Here is a 20,581-nt window from a genome sequence, read left to right as displayed (position 1 = left end):
AATTTTTATGTTTTTCTTAATGCACGCTGATATGACAGCTGTCACAGTACAATCTAACAAAATTATTTCAAATGAAGTCAAAGACAATTAAGCACTACTAGAGCCACTGTAGGGAAAAGATGTGACGAACTTTTGCCACCCCAGTGTTTTATGGACACATACTACCTGCATGCTGGCATTGGTGCAGGTGCTTTGCATGCTTCATCTCGTAGTGTTTGTAGCAGTCCTGTGAGGTTTGCTGCTTGTGCTGTTCTCAGATGTGGGTGAAGAAGCCAGGGCACAGGGAGGTCAGTAACTGACTCAGGGTGTGCAAACTGGAGCAGTTGTTTGGACCCAGGTAGTCTGACAACTTCCTCCCAAGCCACTCTGTTTGTAGAATTTGAAAATGTGAGATCTCTGCAATGCACACAGTGTTTCGAAGTTTCATACGAAAATATAGAGTCATGTAGAGCTTAATTTTCAGGAAGAACCACAAGCCTGTAAGATTAATGAGAACCGTTTAGTTATATTTGCATCATATATTATGTGTATATATGTAGGTTTTGTGTATAGACCTGTATATGTGTGCGTTGATTTTCATGTAGATTTTGTAAAGCCCTATTGTAACTTTACCTTTTACACTTGAGAAGATGGTCCTGAGCTCTGTGTCAGTGTGGTGCAGGCCTTACTGTGCTTCCTGACTGTGCAGAGTGTGTTTGTGGCGAGCGCAGGGGGAGCAGGGGTGAAGGGTCCGAGGGACGTGCGGGAGCTCCCCTGACAGTAGCCGTCCCAGCACCCGGGCAGGAGTTGGGCGGGCCTCTCCCCAGGCCCCGCCCTGCCGTGTTCAGACCCCTTTCTGCGGACATAGCCGTGATTTTGAGTGTTGTAGTGCCCCACCTATGTCCACCCGCACTGTGTCTTCGTGTCCCTTTTCCTCTTGACATGTGTCCTCTCAGGGCCACCCTCCTTGTCTCTGCTGTGGCTGTTGCCTCCGCCCTTTAAAATCCAACAGATTTAAACCTGTTCGTTCTCATCACTTCTAGGGCTATTAATTTCACAAAGTTTTGTTTCCACATTAGCCTTGATCCCTCTACCCATGATGTTTGAATTTCATCAGGTAGTTCTCAGTTGTTGCTAACGATTTCTTAATATCTATTGAACAAGTATTTGCCATTCCCAAACTACAAGGCTTCATTTTCAGACCAAAATGCGGCTTTAGGGAAGAGCCTAGCAGACCTCCTTAGGTCCTGCAGACTCCCTCTTCTGGTCCCGAGTCTGTGTTTTCTGTTCTTGTGAGGAGCAGGGATGCATGGGGCAGGCAGGTAGGTGTCCAGGGGGCCAGATAGGAAATAGGGGCCCTGAGTTTGGGCCGTGGAGCCGCACGTCAGCAAGTGCGCGTTTGCAGCAGCGGGAAACTGCGTGTGCTCACCACACTGCACTCGATGATCAGAAGCACGCAGCTTCCGTTGTGCTCCCTGTTGTGTCCTTACTTACAGCAGCTCAACGGAGCACGTGCCTGCGCCCTCTTTATGGCTTGTGTTTTAACATTGTGTGTAATTTAACTTTAAAAAGTCGCTGTTTCACCAAGAGGCACCCACACCACCAAATGTTACGTGTTTGTGATTTGCAAAGCATCAGAGCAAGTTTCTGGAGCTTCTGGAATGTTCGCGTTTTATTAGCGTAGTGACACTCTATCTGTAGTATGCGATAGGTATAAGCAGCTTGATTCTTCTTGGGAGACATTGTTGCTCTTACATTAAATGCAAGTGAGAATCATTGCTCCCATGAACTTCTGTCCAGGAGCAAACATTTTGAGAATAGTTCTGCACCCGTGTCATGAGCTCAGCGGTGTGAGAAACTGCTTCTGTGGCAGATTTGGTTTCGTATGTTTTTCTTTTAGTGGCTCAGCCCTGTTAAAACTGTCGACATTTAAACTTTTCTCTTGGCTTTGTCTTAGGTGCATGCAGCATTCATTCATTCACTAGTGTTTATTGAGTGTGTGCTGTCCGTCAGGCTGTCAGGCTTTGTCAGACCGGGCCTACGAAAGTGAAAGGACTTGACTGCCTGGGGCCTCCGGGATGGAAGGGAGAACGGCTTTAGAGCTACAGCGACCCTTGATCCTCGACCCTCGACCCTCGCTCGAGGGCCTGAGGTGGAGTCCTGGCCCTGCCCCTCTCTCCATTTCCAGGGTCACTCGTGGGGCGGTCACCTGCTGTGCGTCAGTCCCTTTGAAACTGCTGAGCACGCACAACCTAGTGGACACATGGTGCCTCTCTCTGGTAGCTCCCATTGTAGCAGCAGGGAGGTGGCCAGGCACACTGGGACCCTGTGGCGGGGCTGTGAGTAGGGGGCAGGGACCTGACCCTTGCAATGGCTCTGCGGTCGGTCAGGAGCTTTCGTGTAGGTGTGAGGGAGGGGGGCCCCTGGCAGAGCGCGTTTTTTACTTGGCACACGTGTTTTCGCCTAGTCTCGTTGTGGAGGGATACCGGAAGCGCCTTGGGGACAGCTGTGCTGTGCTGAGTGCCAGAGGAGGCAGACTGGGGGTGCTCACTCTAGGAATCGTGTGTCCTGAACGCCAAAGAGTTCGTGGGAAACAGCAGAGAGAAGGCAGAGCACGTACTCGGACACATGTAGTGTGGTTGGACTTGGGCGTGTGTCTGTGAACTTGGAAGCAGCTCTGTGACCTGCCTGCAGCTCACGTTGCCTACTCTCAGCTCCTCCCTGTGTGTGGAGGCCAGGTCCCTGCTTTGTGGCATCAGGTTGGCCAGTGACATGTGCAACCCTGAGCAGCAGCTTTAAGCCCCGTTCCAGGGTTCTTCCCTCTTCCACAAGTTAGTGTGTACCAGGCTGGGGATGACGCTTTCACCTTTGGTACCAGAATTGAGAATAATGGAAGAGAGTCCCAGCTACCCACGGAGTGAGATATTATCATAACAAAGAAATAAAACTGTTGTAAGCCTCTGGGGTCTTGGGTTCATTTGCTTTGCAGCATGACCTAGGACTGAAGTAGTACATCTGTGTGTCTCGCACACAGGTGTTGCGTGCTCGTCCACGTGGGCTGAGAAGCCACAGGCTGGCAGGAAACTGGAGCTGTTGACCAAGGCCAGTTTCTTACTGGCCTTGTAAGCCCTGTTAAGAAGGTTCTAGATGAGAGTTCAGCAGGACCCCCTGGCATTGGTCTGGGGCATGGAGGGAGAACAAGGCTGAAGGCCGCTCGCTGTCTCTGGAGATGAAGCTGTGGGAGCAGCTTCCGTGGAACGAGAGAATGAGGGGAAGTTAGGGACTTGGAGGGTGATGAGGACCAATCCGGGTAAACCCAGGTTTGTACTTGGCCACTTAGGTAGATGGTATTCTTAACAGCCAGAATTGAAGGAAAAAGTATGTAAGCAGTAGATTAGATTTGGGTGGGAAGTGAGAAGCTGCCTTTGAGATACCCTTAATCTGAGGTGCTTGTGAACTTCCAGGTAGAAGCTTTCAACACAGACAGCCAAGAGGAACAGGGCGGAGGGTGCAGGGTGGCCGTGGAACGTAAGTATGGAGGAGGCCTGAGAGCTAGTGGTGCCGAGCGCTCGATCTTTCTGGGCTGGCAGCGGCCGGCAAGGGGGAGCGGGCGGGCAGCACAGCAGTCCGGAGCAGGGAGGGAGGCTTCCTGAAAGAAGTGTCCCCTGCAGAACTTTCCCCTCTGACACCTTCTGACCCCTCAGACCCTTCTGCCCTGCAAGGCTGCTCTTCTGAGACAACTGTGGTGTTCCCACTGGCCGTGTGGGCCCCGCTTGCCTCCCTCTTTGTGGTGCTGTCTGTCCCTCCTGTGTCCCGGTCTGCCTTGTTGACTCGTGTGCTCCTTTCTCCCGGCAGTTTAAGTGTTTTAATGGTGGAGCCAATCCTCCATTGTTTTACAGGGGCCTGTCATTAAGTATGATGGGACCATTGTCCGAGATCAGGGAGGCAGAGGGATACTGACTGCAGCCGACCTTGTACACGTACTTAATAGTCACTGCCTTGGAACTGTGCTCATTGATCGTAGATACTAAAAAACTACTGCTACTCCTGGGTCTCTGCTACCCTGCCACAGAGGCGATGGAGGGCCTGCTTTTCTTGCAGCTGCTGCTCACTGCCATCCTCTTCCCCCTTGTTGCCAGGACATCCGGCCCTGGCCTTCGGAGAGTGGTTCCATCTCACTGTGCTTTGTGTCATTGCTGTCATCCCAGAGCCTGCACCATCTACCCTTAGACCAGGCGATCCAGCAGACAGAGGCCTTGCCCTTCAGCTTAGTCTGGCAGTGACATGATACGCAGTCCTCGGACGGGGTGCCTCGTCTGGTCTTCAGTCCTCCGCCGTAGTCGTCTTCAGCCCCCTGCAGTGGTATTTTCACGGGGTCTGTACATAAAGGCCTAAAGAACAAAGCAAAAATGGTGTTGGATTTTGGTGGCCAGTGTTGGAGAAGAGGAATTTAGGAAACAGAACAGACAATGAGCAGGAGCATGGGAGAGGACAGGGAGAGGGAACTGGGCCCCAGCAGCAGTTAGGTGCCCTTGGGTGGCTGCCTCAGAGCCGAGGTTTGATTTTAGCTCCAGCGTCATCTTCCGGATAAGCCATGTGAAAATATTGGCCTCCTTGTTGCAAACTCAACTGATCTCCTTGTTTCTACTCCATTCTGTACCCATGGGTCCTGTTCATTTTCCCTAAGCTCGCCCACCTCCAGGGCTCCAGACTGCCAAGTGCTGTGTTTTGCCAGGCCTGCCCTCTCCTCCCTGCCCTTTGGGAAGGTTAGTGTTGCTGAGAGGAGATCCACAGACAGCCACGGGCTTGATGGTGTTTGATGGTGTTCCTCCGGGAACTGGCTGCTGGGTGGGGCAGGGCCACTTCTTGCCCAAGACTCCAGAAGTGAGTCAGGGCTGCCCAAGTGCATTGTCAGGGGTGTGGGCGTGTGCCTGGCACTGCAGGTCCTTGAGGACCAGGGCCAGGCCGAGCCACTCTCCTGCATTTTGAGTCCTCCAGAGGAGGGCGTGATGTGCACACCAGGTAACTGATGAGTGTGTACAGTAGGAAACTGAGGCACGGCGCTCAGTTGTGTATACACACAGCCGGGGACATTCGAGGCGTTTCGTTTAGGGCTTTAGAAGTCTGGCCCTACCTTGCTGGGCTTGTGTACATTTCTTTAGCAATTGAGTATCTTATTTTAAAGCAAACTTTTACTGAATGTGTATAGTTCATTGCAGATAGAAATTACTTGATAGCATATTGTGAAAAATGTAGATTCGTTCCCAAAACACACCGCTGCTTTTCACTGGGTACTGTGTCCCTCATTTTTATCAGTTGCTTGTGTCCATGACCTTGCCTCAGTCATTTGTGACTCATTCCTTTCTCGCAGGCTTCATATCTAATCTGTGTGCAGACTGGGGCAGCTCTGCCTTCAGACTCTTCTCCCCGTCTAACCACATCCCGACATCCCCACTTCCTGCTGCCGGCCTGGTGCGGCAGGCCCTCCCACTTCATCTTTTTCCTCCCCATTTGGTTGCCTGCCCCTCCCCCTCCCCACCCCCTTAGTCTGTTTCTCACATAGAGATGCCCTTCTAAACCTTAGGTTAAACAATATTATTTTCCTGTTTAGACTCAAGTGGCTTTGGCTTTTATTTTGCTCAAAGTGTGCCTTGGCCTACAAGGCCCAGTGTGATGCCCTTTTCCCTGGCAGTCCGATGCCATTTCCCCTTCCTTCCGTTTTAGCCACCGTGGGCCTGCTGTTTCTGGGCCCAGCCCATCAAGCTCTCTCTGCCTGGGGTCTTCACGCTTCTTCCCCTGCCCCTGGAAGGCTCTTCCCCTGTAGTAGGGCTTTGTCTAAGGGTCTCCCACTCGCAGCCCTCAGTAGCTTGTGGACCCCTGCTCTTTAGTCCTTCTCGTGTGTCTGTCTGTCCTCACTGGCTGTCTCCTCCCGCTAGAGCGCAGGTTCCATGAGCTCAGACCCTGTGGGTTGGTTGCTCTTCCCTTGTGGTGCAGAGTCAGGGAGGTGGAGGGACCGTGGGGGTGGTGGGGGTGGTGGCAGTGGTGGTGATTGAACCGGGAATAAAAATGTTCTGTCCCCTGGGCTTCATGACTGTGCTGAATTTGGCTAGTAAGTTGCAGTTTTCACTTATTTTTGAAAAATTTTATTACAGGTTATTCCCGTATTCCTGATCATTTAAGTTTTAATACACTTCCAAAGCATTAGTAAGAAGTCAGCTTTATTTTTGAGACGATTTGTGCCCCAGCTTTGGAAACCCGACCGGAACAGTTTCCTCCCTTTCTGTCTCTTGAGAATGACTGCTGAGAAAATTGGAAAAATGCAGAGAACCTTGGTTCTCAAGAACTCCCGTCGAGTTTCCAGTAGCTTCGTGGTTCTTCCCAGCCTGTGTCCTTGGAGGGTTCTTGGTTGTGGATGGGTCCTCTGGGGTCCGGCTCTCCCTGGGCAGCGGGCTTGCTGACCAGGGCCTTGCCTGCCCGCCCGGGTCTCCGGGGTCAGAATGCTGTAGCCAGTCTACGCATCCCTCAGTTCCCAGGTCCACGAGGGCTCAGGAGGGTCTGTGCTCCTGTCGGTGGGGTGAGGCCCAGCGAGTGGGAGGCATTAGGAGTTTCAGATGCAGCAAGCCAGGGGCTTTTTCTGCTCTACCACTTCCTTTCTCCCACTCAAGAAATACGTACTAACTTGACATTGGTAAATAATAGTCCATTTATTTTTACTGTTCTGTAGTGTTCCATTGTCCAAATGAATCGAACCTTATTGCTTTGACTCTTACCTACAAGTGACCAGGTCATTTTATGTTTTTCCAGTCACAACCGTGGACTTAATGGACACCTCTGTCCGTGTTTCCTTATGTGCTAGTGACATGTTTCAGGGTGGATCCCCGGGAAGTAGTGTCCAGGTCGCAGGCCACGCACAGACTGGGATCTCCCAGGCTCTGCGGGGTTGCGCTTGGGGTGGTCACACGATCCCATCCCTGGCAGTCTCATTGCCCTGGTCCCAGCGAGTGAACGTGTGTTTGTATGTGTGTGTTCACTGTGATTTTGTCTATCTTTCTTCCAGTGATTTTGTTTGGAAAAATCCTTGTCTTTTCTGGTTTGTTTGTAGGGGTTATTATAAATCCTGAATACTAATCTTTTGTACCTTATGTAGTTTCCAGGGTTTTTTTGTGGTTTTGCACTTTTTACAGTGTCTTTGTCACATAGATTTTAAAATATTTGAAATGGTGGGTTTACCAGTCTCCGCTCTTGTTTGATGAATGTGTTCCATGTTTGATTTGGAGAGCTACAGTTTGACTTTTTTACACTTGGCTCTGTCTTCATGCCAACTGCTGACTCTGTGGTGGCTCCCTTACTGTGTCCTCTGATGCTCAGGTGGGGACCGTGGCGTCTGTCCTGGACCTTCGTCTTCCCAGCTTCCTCTTGGATTTCTCTCTTACGTGAACTCGTAATAAGCGTGTTGAAGGGAGTGTCCATTTTGCACTGTCTGCCACGTGGTGGGACGGTTGCCGACGGTTTAGTCGGCTGCCACATTGCTGGGCCTGGCAGCAGCCTTCTGTTTACACACCAGGTGAAGAGGAGTCCCTCAGCGGTGAGCAGTGTGGCTGCCGAAACCCCACGTGGCTCTGTGTGTCAGAGTTGCCCGAGTGGGCCCTCTGGTCCTGCCCCAGGTCGTTGGGTCGCCAGTAGGTGGTGCATGAAAAGCACCCAGCACAGGGGCCCCTCTCGGGGCGGATGCCTGGGTGCCTGTGGGGTGCCGGTGCTGCTCGTGCGGCGCTAACGTCGGTGTTCGCCATTTCTTCCTTTGCCCTGTGTGTGCGGTAGCGGAACACCTTCCTCGTTATCTCAGGACGGAAGTGGACAGCTGTCTGCTTAACCTCGTATCAGCTGGTGCTGTTTGTGGGTCCAACAACATGTTTGGGATTAGGATTGTGTGCTTCAGGTTGGTTCTGCATTCCGCATCTTATATTGAAGAAAAACCATTTCTTGCTGTTTTTCATGTTGTGTGCAGTTACATTTAGAACTGGCAATATCCTCAAAAGTATACTTGAGATTTGATGAATAGTAATGACTTTTTATATGAAACAGTGACTTTGAGGTTTTCATTTCATGTAACCTAGTACTTAATCATATTTCTGTGCCTTTAAGTTTTTGCTTATGACATACTCCATTAGTTATCTATAGAATTTTTTCCAAAATGACCTATTTTTGAGTCCATGTATGTATGTGTTAGCGTGGGAGATTTACTTAACCATGTGGAAGAGTCTTGAATAGGGGTTGCAGGTGTTGTCTGGTGGATGGACGGTTCCGGTAATGTGAGATGACAGCGTGCCTCGGTGACTGCTTCCTGTCACAGTCATCTCTTCTGCAGTCACAGTCCGAGAACCTCTCCACCAGGCAGTGCTGTTCTCCTCAGTGTCACTGCGCCCTGCGTGCGTGTCCTGTCCCTCTTCTAAAGCTGTGCTGTTGGAAACCCTCCTGAACATGCCCTCGTCCAAAGCCCCGCTGCTGGCCTCTGCGCTTGCCTTTTCTTTCTCCCTTCGCTGGCACTGGGAGATGTTCCAGGCTGCTCTGGGCAGCGGGTGATGCCGACGGGGAAGCAGGAGGTGCCATCAGAAGGCACCAAAGGTGGGTACAGGTTCGGCTTGCCCTCAGTCACCTGCCCCCAGACCACGGGTGTGTAGTTTGCCAAACCCCGGTGGTGAGGCAGTGACATTCAGGTTGCCCCCGTCGCCCCTCTTTCCACCTGCGGGCCGGCCCTCTCGGTGTCGTGTGTGAGATGCGGAAAGCTCTGGCAGGAGTGTCCACCCTTGTGGGCTGTCTGGGCCTCCCCGGAAGAAGAAGTTGTTTTGGACCACACATTAAATACACAAATACTAATGAAAACTGATGAGCAAATACGAGGCTTTAAGTGAATTTATGGTCCTGTGTCGGCTGCATTCAGAGCCACCCTGGGCCGCAGGGTTGGACAGCCCTGCTCAGGATTCGGGAGAACTCAGAAACTGCCTGCTTCAGATCTACGTGTGTGTGTTTGCCGGCACACACTGCGATAGAGACTCGATGACTTTTCATTTCAGATGAGTTTCTTGAACTTTCTTAACTGAAATAAGTTTGAGTAGTGTGAATTAAATTTTTAGTGTGCTTGAAAAATATAACTGGAAGCATTTTAATTGTAAGAAGCTTTTTTGGATCTGTTGCTGTAGTCTGAGTATTTACTTTGATGTGACCATTATTGTAAAGACAGTAAAAGGTGGTCTGTTAATTTGTGTGTATAATTTGTATGATACATTACTCTTGTCAAAATTTAGAAACTTTTAATATTTCACATACTTAAAGAAGAATCTCAGTGCAGATTTAAGAAGCAGGTTATAAAAGCAAGTTTTACCATTTTATATTCTTGGATTTTCTTTGTAATATAATATATTGGGGCTAAGTTCGGGAACATCGTTTTTTTCTTTGAACGAGAAGGCATTTCAAAATTTTGTATATCTTGATTTGGTCACAGATCACTAGAAATGCTTTGAACTTCTGGCGTTGTGTTTCAGAAATAGAATTACAGATGCTGTGCAGTGGCATCTGTCTCTACAAAGCTCTATGTTTTGTGCCTCTCACGTGCGTGTGGACTGTAGTGTGCGTGCCAGTGTTTTCCTGCCACACTGGGTCTTGCTGGAGGCAGGAGCACCTGCCTGTCAGACCGTCCCCTGGAGGTGCGAGCGCACGGCCTCTGCAGGCAGGAGGCGGCATTCACCCTCCTGCCTCGCTGTGGCCGGCGCTTTTCCTAACAGAGAGGGCGCGGTAACCACAGAGCCCTGTGAAGTGGAGAGCAGCCTCTTCCTTTTACAGACAGGTCATGAGAGAAGGCCGGGGTCTTGCAGGGGCCACCTGAGCATTGAGCCGGCTCTGGCCTTTCCGAGGGCCTGCCTGCTTTTCTCACTTCTCACCACACACTTGCTTGTTCAGGGGAAGCACGAGGTTCTTAGCTTCTCATATTAATTCATTACGTACAATATTTACGGAATCAAATTTTAAAATTTTTTTCCTAGAGCATCAGAATTTTTATAAAAATAGGTTTACTTTATGTTTAATAATATTTACTTTGTCATTATAACTTAGTTTTACTTTAAACATTTTTGAATAAGAAATTTTTCAAACATAGATAAAACTCACTTATATTTATCCCCAGACATTATGATTTTCAGAGTTTTGTCTTTCTTAAATCACTGGTTTTTGTTGTTTTAGCTAAATGATTTTAAAGCAAAAGCTAAAAGCTAATGTTATTTCTTCTCTGCCTCACTGTGTATCTCAAAACACCTAACTAGAATGTGGTGGTCCTACCGACGAGTTAACTGTAATTCTCACTGCCGTCTAACATGTGGTCTTTATTCAGATCCCCCCTCTCAGAAATGTGTTCTACAGCCGCTGTGTTGCAGTCCGGACCCAAACACGGCCCACACGGTGGGGTTCCTGTTGTGATCTAGAGTGTCCCAGGCCTTCGCCCACCCCCTTTTCATCCCCGTCATAGTCGTGCTGGGAACCTGGCTCCCTGTTCCTGCACAGTGTCCCCACGCTGGGCATGCCTTTCTTCCCCAGCGGGGCTGGTGGCATTGGACTTGTTTCTGTGGCCCTAAGGCTGTGATTGACAGGGATGCCCCTGAGTGGCACGACGTGGTGCATGTCCTGTGGCCTGGCATCAGGAGCCCAGCCAGAGGCAGAGCTGTGACAGTCTGTACCACAGGTGGGGAGGTCACTGGTTTCAAAGGCAGTGTGTCACCTGTTTGTGCTGAGCATGCTGTTAAAGGTGAACTGCGGACTTGACATAGAAACGCTCTCTGCGATTGTGGTGACACTGACTGAGGTTGGAAGCCACCGAGGGAGTTGCATTCTTACCAGGGCTAGACCAAAGGACAGTTGATGAGGGACCAGTTAATGGTTTGTGCTCAAAGGCTGTTGTTTAACAGGTTACTGCCAAACCGACAAATGTTATTATTTGGTAGGCTAACATGCAAATGGCCCAAGAATTTTAATTTTACTGAACCTAATTTAAATCAGCAATATTAGGTAGCCACCAAAAAGCTGATGTAATTTTGAATTTCAATAACTACAGGTGTAGTGTTAGAATTAGCACTGGACGCACTGCTGATCGGACCCGTCTGGATGTTTGCTGTCTGTTCTGGAAACTGTCTCGGGCTAGGAGGGTAAGCACAGCAAGAGTGTTCCAAGAGAAGGGGGTGCAGGAGCAGGTGGATGTAGAGTCGTGTCACGGGAGGAGTGCGGCTGAAGGAAGAAACCGCAGTCAGAGGCTGTTCTGAAGAGGTTCTAGACTTGTTTTAAATCCATGGCTCTCCCCTGGGACACTTCTGTGCCCCGGGGGACAGATGCAGATGTCGAGAGGCATTTTCGGTCATCACACTGGTGTGGGTGCTCCTGGCATCTGGTGTGTCCCATCCAAAATGTCCCAGTGGGGAGGATGAGAAACCTACCTTTGTCCGAACTGTGCTCCCTGCGATCCAGAGGGAGGGAAGAATTGGGTTTTACCTGGTAGCCCAGGCTGTACACAGAAGTCGTGAACTAAGTTTCATGAACCAGTTCTTGTCCTGTTTCCTTACCCAGGATGCACTGTATCTGGCAGAAATCTGTTTCACTCTGTTCCATTTCCTTAGAAAATTGGGGAAAAGTGATCATAAACCACAGTTCGAAGAGATGTCTAAATGACACCAGAGGGTAAAATTAAGTCCGATTGGCAGAGCTGCATGGGATGGATTCTGCCTTTGTGTGAGGCGGCACTTCCCAGCTGTGCGGCTGAGCAGTCCGGGGGTGGGGGGGGGCATACTGGTCAGGGAGAAGGTGGGTGCAGCACCACCGGGCTGGGTTCATGGCTTCCCGGCTGGATGTCTGGTGACAGGGTCCTCGCGTCTCTGAACACGATGGGAGAATGATTACGCCTTCATCACTAGTAAGCAGACTTTTATTACCTTCTGAGTAGGGCTTGGCACTTCCCTCCCTTAGGAGTTTCCACTCCCATCTACTTTAGTACTGGGGCCGAGTAAACTGGTCCTGGTCTTACTCAGTGGTCAGCCCGTGAGAGCCTCACATCTCTGTGCCGCAGGTTTTGCTGTTTTAACAAGTGTGCTTTAATGGACTTGCTTCCTTTGTAATACTTTCTGTTTTATTTTATGAACTTACATTTTTGTTCTGAGAGCCGATTCCTAGGCTTCACCTGATTTCCAAAGAGTCCGTGGTAAAATGGGGTATCTGCCGCACAGGCGTCTCATTGGGTGGCGTGTGTCTGGACGTTGGTACAAACGTAGTGTGTACGGGTCAGCTCAAAGTGCAGACATGCGCATCATTCGTGAGTGTGCCCATTGCCTCTCTGTCCTGCAGGTTCAGTGTGCTCTGTAACAGGTCGACTTCCAAACCCCGGTACACGTCTGTGTGCTCGGTCCTCAGGTCCAGAGATCACGGCATTTTCAGAGCATTGGCAGGAAGCCAACTTCCTGACCCCCCCCACACTGCTGCCTGAGGGGCTGGGTGGGCTTCTGGTTCCCGGGGGCCTAGCAGCAGAGCTCAGAGTTACTTTGCTGTCAACAGACTGCGGGGCGGCTGTGAGCGCTCAGTCGTTCAATGGATAACGCTGGCAGTTACAACCGCGGCGTTTTAAAAAACGATGTGGGCTCATTGGATTTCGCAGCAGGCTCTGTTTCCTGGCAGAGAATGTGTTTGCCTTACGGTGTTTAGGTATTTGGGTACTGGACGGGTTTCTGTCAGGGTTCACAAAGGAGAGAGCTGCTTGGGGGAGGGGGTATTAGATTGGTTTTTTAGCCCAGGAAACTGCTGCTCTTCGCCTGAAAGGATGCTCTTCCCCATTTTCAGTGAACTTGGGCGTTCTCAGCTTTGGTGAACTAGCATCCAGACGTCAGAAGTACCATAGCTGGCTCACCATTGACCAGGTGTGCGTTGTGCTCTGCTAGAGATTCAGAGGCATATTTAATGCATCACTTGAACATAAAGACCAAGTACGGGTCCCCGGGTGTAGATGGACTCCCGTCCTGGCTGTGGTTGCAGGTGGGGAGTAGAGGCTCTCAGGAGAGGGAGCAGCAGCAGTGCCCGTGGAGGTCCGCGCTGGCCAGCCCAGTAGGTGGGGCAGGCCGGCAGAGTCCGCTTCGCAGCAGCCAGGGTCTGAACGCGGCCCACGCTAAGAGATGGAACCGTCTGTACCTGTGGTTGGCTCAAGAGGTGGTTCCCTGTGAAGCACATTCATTCATTTTTTCTTTTTTTACAGCAAACTCTTTGCACCAAAGTCTAGTTGGGGAATTCAGGTGTTTCTGAGGTAGCAGAATTAGTGCTGTTAGAGCACGTAGGGTTTCTGTAAATGTGGAATCGCTGCTGTGCGCCTGAAAGTAGTACAGTGTTGTGTGTCAGCTGTACTGTAAAGCAAATCGCTTTTAACACAAAAGAAACAGTGTTTAGAGGAGCTGCCGGTGCCTGGGAACGGGGCGTGGGGGACACAGGGCTGGGGCACGGCCCTGGGCATGAGTGCTGCAGGCAGAGAGCGCCTGCGCCCCCAGAAGGTCTGTGCAGCTCTCGTTTCTTTCAAACTTGCAGCGGTATTGTTCGTTGTGCGCAAGTTTTAGGTAGTGAAATGCATACAATTTTAAAGAATGTTCTTGAAGTACTAGCATTTAAAAAATAGTGTTTATACAAGATTTCAGAAAACCCATACCTCAGGTATTTTTCTGTCTTCTACCTAAACTATTAATACTCAGATGTTATTACTGTTTCTTTTCAAGATTTTATTTGTTCATTTTTAAAGAGAGTGATAGGGAAGAAGGAGAGAGAGAGAAACATCAGTGTGTGGTTGCCTTTCATGTGGCCCCCACTGGGGACCTGACTAGGAACCGAACCAGTGACCCTTTGGTTCGCAGCCAACGCTCAATCCACTGAGCTACACCAGCCAGGGCTGTCACTACTGTTTTTAAAAATGTGAGTCAGATGGCTACTGCGTTGTTGCATGTTTTCTGTGCTAGTAAGGTGCGTGGGCACAGGCAGCGGGGGCTCCCCCACGGGAGCTGGAGTGGCGGCAGGCCTGTGTGCAGTTGGTACGGGCTTGCCTGCGGCTTGGACGCGGTTTCAGACGAGTGCTGGACGTTGGGGCGGAAAGCAGCTCCCACACGGCCGGCCCCTTGAAGCTCAGACCAGGCGTCTGTGATCTGCGTGGTGGAAGGAGCCTGGGGTGGCCCTGGTGAGTTTTTACCACTGTGGGCAAGAAGACCAAGTGATTATCAACTGCGTTAATTAATGGGATAGTGATAGTGCAGTGGCAAGGAAATCTCCGTGTTGTTTGTTTGCTCCTTGCATTGGCTCTTCTTCACTCTTACGAGACAGCTTTCTGTCCTTCCGTGGGTTTTGCTTCGTTTTTCTGCCTGTTGTATTCATGATAAACATTAAAAGTTGTCGTTAAATCAACCCCCAGTAATGTTCCACTCTGTTTTAATAATCATGGGTGAAAATACTTCTCAGGGACAAGTTTATGCAATGGTAAATATGTAACTTTAGAGAAAAGAGAAACTTGTTTTCCCATCAGGAAAATAAACCTAAGGAAGGGAAACAGGTGAATGTTGTATTGCCTTTTCCTCCCCTTTGAATTAAATCACTGCAGTTAACATTCAGAACGCTGCGCTGATGAAAGGGATCACAGGCCGTCATGGTCCCCCCTGCGCCAAACACCGTTGCTCCTGAAAGTTTGCCCTGAGGACCTGCAGCTGTGTTTTTTATTTCTGATCTTGTTTTCTCCCGGGTGGTTTGTATAACCAGCACTAAGGAGGGAGTGCGTGTTTGGGGAAACGTTTGTCTTTGTAAAATGTATGACATTATCAGAATGTTAGCCTGTCGTGAGACTTCACGGTTTGCTCTTAGAAATGGAAAGCTTCCTGTTCAGAGCTCTTATCCGTTGGAAACAGGCGGCCACAGCTGGGGAACCCGGTGCTGTTGCTGGAATGCTTTTCTTCCGAAGGCGCAGCCCTGCGGTAGAGGCTGTGGTAGAGGCTGGCGGAGGAGCACTGGCCGAGTGCCAGGGTTGGCTGGATGCTTCCTGTAGTTTGTTAACTCCTCCAGACAAGCTTACCGAGCAGGGACATTTGAGCTCATACACACTGAACACCGTATTCAGAGATACAGCTGTTAAAGTTGAAATGCCAGCTTGTTTCTGTCCCAGGGTCTTCATTGTGGTGGGTGCTGGACCAGCCCTGAGATGGCTGGGCCCCTTGTGGAGTGCGGGCTGGGCTTCAGACTGTGGCATGGGCTTCAGGAATGCGGTCCCTGCAGCCGGTCTGGCTGGGGAGGTGGTCGTGGCAGGTCACCGCCCTCCCTGAACCTCAGCCTCCTTTTTCCTGTTCCTCCATCCCTTGGAGCGTCTCTTGAACCTGTCCTGGAGGAGAAAATGAGCGTCCCACTTCGTACAAACAACTAGTGAGGCTGCGGAGCCGAGAGGTTGAAAGGCAGGGCTCCGGGGTGGGTGCTATCCACATCACAGCCCTGCCCTGCCCCAAGGCTGGCCAGGGGGTTGCAGTGAGTGAGGGGACCACTGCAGACCCCTCTGCTGCACAGCAGGGTCATCATAGTGCCTTGGTCCTAGTTGGGGGAATTGAATGCTGGTCTCTTAGTAGCTGGCACTGGTAGGTAGCCTTTAATGTATGCTAGTTATAATCAGTATTGTTTGTTATTTCGGCCACTACCCAACCAGTGTGTAGGGTTAGGGACTCAATTTTATCAGTCTTCTTAGGTTTGCTAAAGTCACCGCAGCCAAATTTATAGTTGGCTGAATAATTGAACAGAGTACTAATTTATTTTATTAAGGGAATATTCTAGTGACAACTCTACTCAGCTATTCTTTGTAATGTTAAGGTAACCAGGCAAACTAAATTCATAGTTACATGTATTTCAGCTGTTTATGGGAGATCAGTAGCTGAAGTGTGTCCATCGTGGAGACAGGACATTTGTGGCTTCCTTTGGCCACAGGGCAGTCATGGGCCTGTCAGGGCTAAGCCGAGCCTTCCCTCTCAGACCCACGTGATGGGTCTCCTCAACAGTTTGTAGGCCGGAGTTGGTGGTGGACAAGTCTCTGAGGAACTGGTGCTTTTGTGTCTTTGGGGACCCGTACGTGTAGATAGAGCTGTTTTAGTCTCTTCACAAATGTCATAAAACGAGTCCTTTAGCAAAACCATTGAGTTCCTTTGGAGGTTAATTTGCCTTTTTGGTTTAAATTAGTCTGGAAGAGCGATCCTCTGGAGGGGCCAGGGTGGTTGTGCCGTTAGCATTCAGGGCTGAAACGCGTCATAGGAAGGTGATTTCAGGGGGGTGGTAGCGGTGCAGGTCTCAGAGTCTTAGGGTGAGACTCCTAGAATAAAAACTTAAATGTATATAACTAAATTTATGGGTGATTTTCTTTTCTAAAGTGCTGTTTTCCAGGGGCCTCTGGAGGTGGTAGTGAGGCAAGTAAAGCTAATTGCGGAGCACGGGGCAGTTGGGGGCAGGGTGGCGGGCAGGGAGTGCCGCTGGGGGCTCGGAGAGGGTTTCGCTAGCACAGGGCACGGCGTGAAGAGCAGGAGCTGGTCCTGATGGGCCTGGTGCTCACGCTGGGCTTTGTGGTTCCGGTGCCTCCTTCCCACTCTCCGTCACTTGCGCAGGTTCTGCTGCTTGGCCCAAGCTGGACAGAGTTTGTGGCGTGTGGAGGAAACAGAGCAGGACTCCTGCTCACGCAGCATCCGCGGTGCTAATGCATTCAGCCCCTCGGACCTCAGTCTGGGCCCCGCATCGGTCCAGAACTGTGCTTCACTGGTTTCTAGCACACGTGCGCGCTCACCCTGTGTTTTTTTCTGGGCAGGCATAGTAAAGCACGGGGGCCAGACATGTGCCATGTTGTCTCATTTTCTGTGTAATTTTCACGTAGTTGATATAGTTAACCGCATTCTAATATCCCATTTTCCACACTTCAAAGAAATACTTGTTAGGTCATAATTATCAGTGAAGAAGAAGCTCTGGTGGATTGGGGGGAAGTAGAGAAAAGCTTAACTGTGGTAACGATTTGACATCTGAGATTAGGAAGCTGTAGAAAGAGAAGAGTATAGGAACAGTACAGTCTGACTTAGTTTTCATGAGATCTGGGGTGGATTTGGGGTGTCTGCTGAAGGTGGAGTGACTTGATGTATTGGGGCAACTCTAGTGGAGCAGCAGCAGAAGCTCTGGGCCTTTACCCCTTGCACACCCCCGATGATGTGTGACCTGGCACAAGCACAGATGGCAGTCGTGGTCCCAGCCTGTGGGCTACGGACCACTGGTGGTCTTAGGTTACTTACTGTTTTTGCCGTGTGTGATGCGCTCCTGTGTATAATGCACACCCACTTTTTTGGCTCAAACTTTCAGGAAAAAAGAGCTTTTGTTTTAATTTTTTACTTCTATTTAGCAACAAAACAGATGATCATATTCCAGGGTATTATTTTATATACAGATATTGTTACCGCTTTCTAGAGTTACACTTTTAACACATAATCATAGATAAAATAATTAAAAACATTTTATACAAATGGAATTAGTACTACCCATGTATAATATTCATCTTTACTTTTCCCTCAAAAATTTGGACAAAAAATGGGTATTATACGCAGCAAAATACGGTAAATCACAAAGAGCCCGAAACTCGTAGAGCTTCAGCTACACAGACTGTGTTGTGACTGACGAATCATGGGAGGAGCGAGCGCTCCGTGGCCGTCCGGGCTTGGCCTGCCTGTGCACGGGGCTCTGCTGCAGTGCCCTCACGAAGTGAGGGCAGGGCCATCTGAACAGCAATTGCTGATTTGAGGGCAAGTAGTTCGAACTAAAAATTAGTCACCATGATCTTCACAGAAGTTTGGTTGCCCTTCATTCACATTTGTGGCAGGGTGCAGGCTGAGCCAGGCAGAGGGGGGAGGTCGGTGGTCCAGGGTTCTGAGCTGGGTTTGTCACCTGGCACTTAAACTTTGAGACTTTTAGTGACCAAGTGGTAGTGCCCGCTTAATGGGATGGTGGTAAAGAGGTAACGAAATAGTGCGCGTCCTGTGTACCTGGAACTTGGAGAGTCCGTGGACGGTGGTGGTTACTGACGTCCGCTCCTCCGCTGAGTCCCCTTCCATAGAGACAGGTAAGGCAGAGGGAGACCGCACCTAGCTCATCCGCGTCACGTGGTTCACTGTGGGGACCAAGGTCCCGCGTCTTAGTGTCTGCCTCAGATGTTCAGGGTAACAAAACACTTTAAAAAGTGGTGAATCACCTTTTTTATTTATTATTATGAAAAGTCAATCTTTTCAGAACGCTGTTTTTTCAAAAATGTATCATTTTGTTTTCTTGCAGGATTTGGAGTTCCATGGAGTGATGAGGTTTTATTTTCAAGATAAAGCTGCTGGGAACTTTGCCACCAAGTGCATTCGGGTCTCCAGCACTGCCACCACTCAGGATGTCATCGAGACGCTGGCCGAGAAGTTCCGGCCTGACATGCGCATGCTGTCGTCTCCCAAGTACTCACTCTACGAAGTGCACGTCAGCGGAGGTCAGTGTGTTGGGGGGGGGGGGCAGGCCGCAGGGCTCTGTGCGCCAGGGCGGGGCTCCCGGGAGTCCATGGCACCGGCCTGCCAGTGAGAATGTGCATACGTGTTTCTCCGAAGGCAGGCAGGGTGCCTGGTCCCCGCTCTGAGAGTCACGTCCATTGATGACACAGTAAGCTGCTTGTTTTTGGAGAAATACGTGTCTCTTTTGTATACGTGGTAACAGTGCAGTTCATTATAACCCAGTTCAGTAGGGGATGGGTGTCACTCTGACTGTAGCAGTCTTGGGATGGGAAACAGCGTGGATGTATTACTGTTGGGAAAACGGGGGTTCTCTTAAGTACTCACTTAGTAATTTCTTTGTTTCAACATTTGAAATGTCTGAAAATATCCTATATATCTTTATCGAATGATAATTTAAATTGAACAATTGCAAGTGTAGAGTTACACATTTTTGAGTGCTTTACAGATGTTGAGTCTCTTGTAAAACAGTCCAGTTACTGAAGAAGATAAACAATTACACATAACATAAAACCCAGTTTTAATACTTGTTAAGTTCTATCCACAAATCCTTTTGGAACATAATTTTATTTTTTTACTTCAAAAATACACCTTTCTTTGTAAATTTTGAAATTGGGCCAAACTTTTTGTAGTGTGTAGAGTTTAAGTATGACCAAACCCCTTTTCTCTGGGTAGAATATATGTAATGTAGGCTGTGGTTGTTCGTTACTTTTTGTAAGGCTCTGAGAAGGTCGCTGAGACTCGGTCTGACCACAGACGACGGCCTCCGCTCTGGGTGGCTGTCCAAGGCTGAGCGTGGCTGCCACCTCAGAACCGTGTGGCGGGGACGAGGGGCCGCTCCCTGTCAGCTCTGTCTGGTGGTTCGAGGACCACCACCAAGTGTGGTCTGTGCGGCGACGTGGTGCAAGGCTGGAATTGGGAAGCTAGGAGCAGAACGATGTCAACATTTTTAAAGAACTGTTTTTCTTTGGATTTTCTTAGATTTGTTTGAAAAACTAGTGTGCGTAAAATGAAGGAATTCTCATTCCGTCCCTAATCGCAGCTGCTCCCCACTGGGGGCGTCGTGTGCCCTGGACCCTGCCTGCTCCTGTTCCCCGCCCACGCGGGTCTGGGGCCGTGCTTGTCGTTCCACACAGCACTGTGGGGAACCCAGTCTGACACCCAGGGGACCCCTGCACAGAGGGTGGCGTCTGACAGGAGGGGCTGTTTCTGTGGAGGTTTGAAATGCCCCCCAGTGAGCACTGGGGCTCGGCCCTTGGGGAGCCCCTGCTGCCGTCCTTGTGGATGGCAGGGTCCCCCTGAGTCAGCTGGAGACACCTTGGGGCGACAGATGCATAGGACCTGGATGACCTTGACACCCTGTGGTGGGCACATGTGCGCTGGGGCACCTCACCCTGGTTTTTGTGAACTTTCGTGATTCAGATGTAATCGTTCTCAGTGTTCTCTAAATCACTCCAGTGTGAAAGGTTTCGATCCAGTACAAATTTCATATGAGCATCGTGGCGCATTTTGGTTTGTAGCAGGGATTTCAAACCTCTTAATCCGATTATTGACCTATTACTCTGATTTTCCTTCCTCATGTTTTCAGTTGATAAAATCATAATTTGGAACTTGTTATGTGCTCGTATGCTGATAATTAACATTACTGTTTACATGTGTTATTTACTAAATGCTTCTGGAGGCCTGTCTGTGTTTTAAAATTGTCCTGTTCACCTTTGCTTCCTGTACCACAGTTACTCTGCCTCCTCTCTTTGCTGCCCTCATCTGGCACATCGTAGACACAGTCACCTGGGTGACCTCTGCCAGCTGCAGGCTTCTAGTGGGGTCAGGCTGCCTGGAGCTCTCAGGAGTCCCCGAGGGCTGCCCTCTTCCTGGCCTGTGTGCCGAGGCTGTCGGGTTTCCGATGCAGGGAGTGGGCCGCACTGAACTGGGCACCCGGTCATAATGGAGAACAGGGGTGGTAGCTTCACGGGGGAAGGGGCCGTGAGGGTTGAGGATGGTGAGTTTTGGAGACG

The 20,581-nt window shown here is 49.9% G+C and overlaps 1 protein-coding gene across 19 annotated transcripts in view; it reads left to right on the top strand.

The window, feature by feature from the left end:
• AFDN (afadin, adherens junction formation factor) overlaps window positions 1-20,581 on the top strand; it is a 107,045-nt gene that overhangs the window by 10,159 nt on the left and 76,305 nt on the right. For all 19 annotated transcript variants that reach the window (XM_037126109.2, XM_037126102.2, XM_037126103.2 and 16 more), the window contains exon 2: window positions 18,355-18,550. In XM_037126109.2, the coding sequence (XP_036982004.2) occupies window positions 18,355-18,550 (196 nt within the window). The remainder of the gene's footprint in view (window positions 1-18,354; window positions 18,551-20,581) is intronic.

Source organism: Artibeus jamaicensis, unplaced genomic scaffold, assembly GCF_021234435.1.
Source record: "Artibeus jamaicensis isolate MK-2021 breed Jamaican fruit bat unplaced genomic scaffold, CSHL_Jam_final contig_497, whole genome shotgun sequence".
NCBI classification, from domain to species: Eukaryota; Metazoa; Chordata; class Mammalia; order Chiroptera; family Phyllostomidae; genus Artibeus; species Artibeus jamaicensis.
The sequence above is the reverse complement of the archived record's forward strand: the minus strand, read 5'-3'. Positions and strand labels throughout refer to the sequence as shown.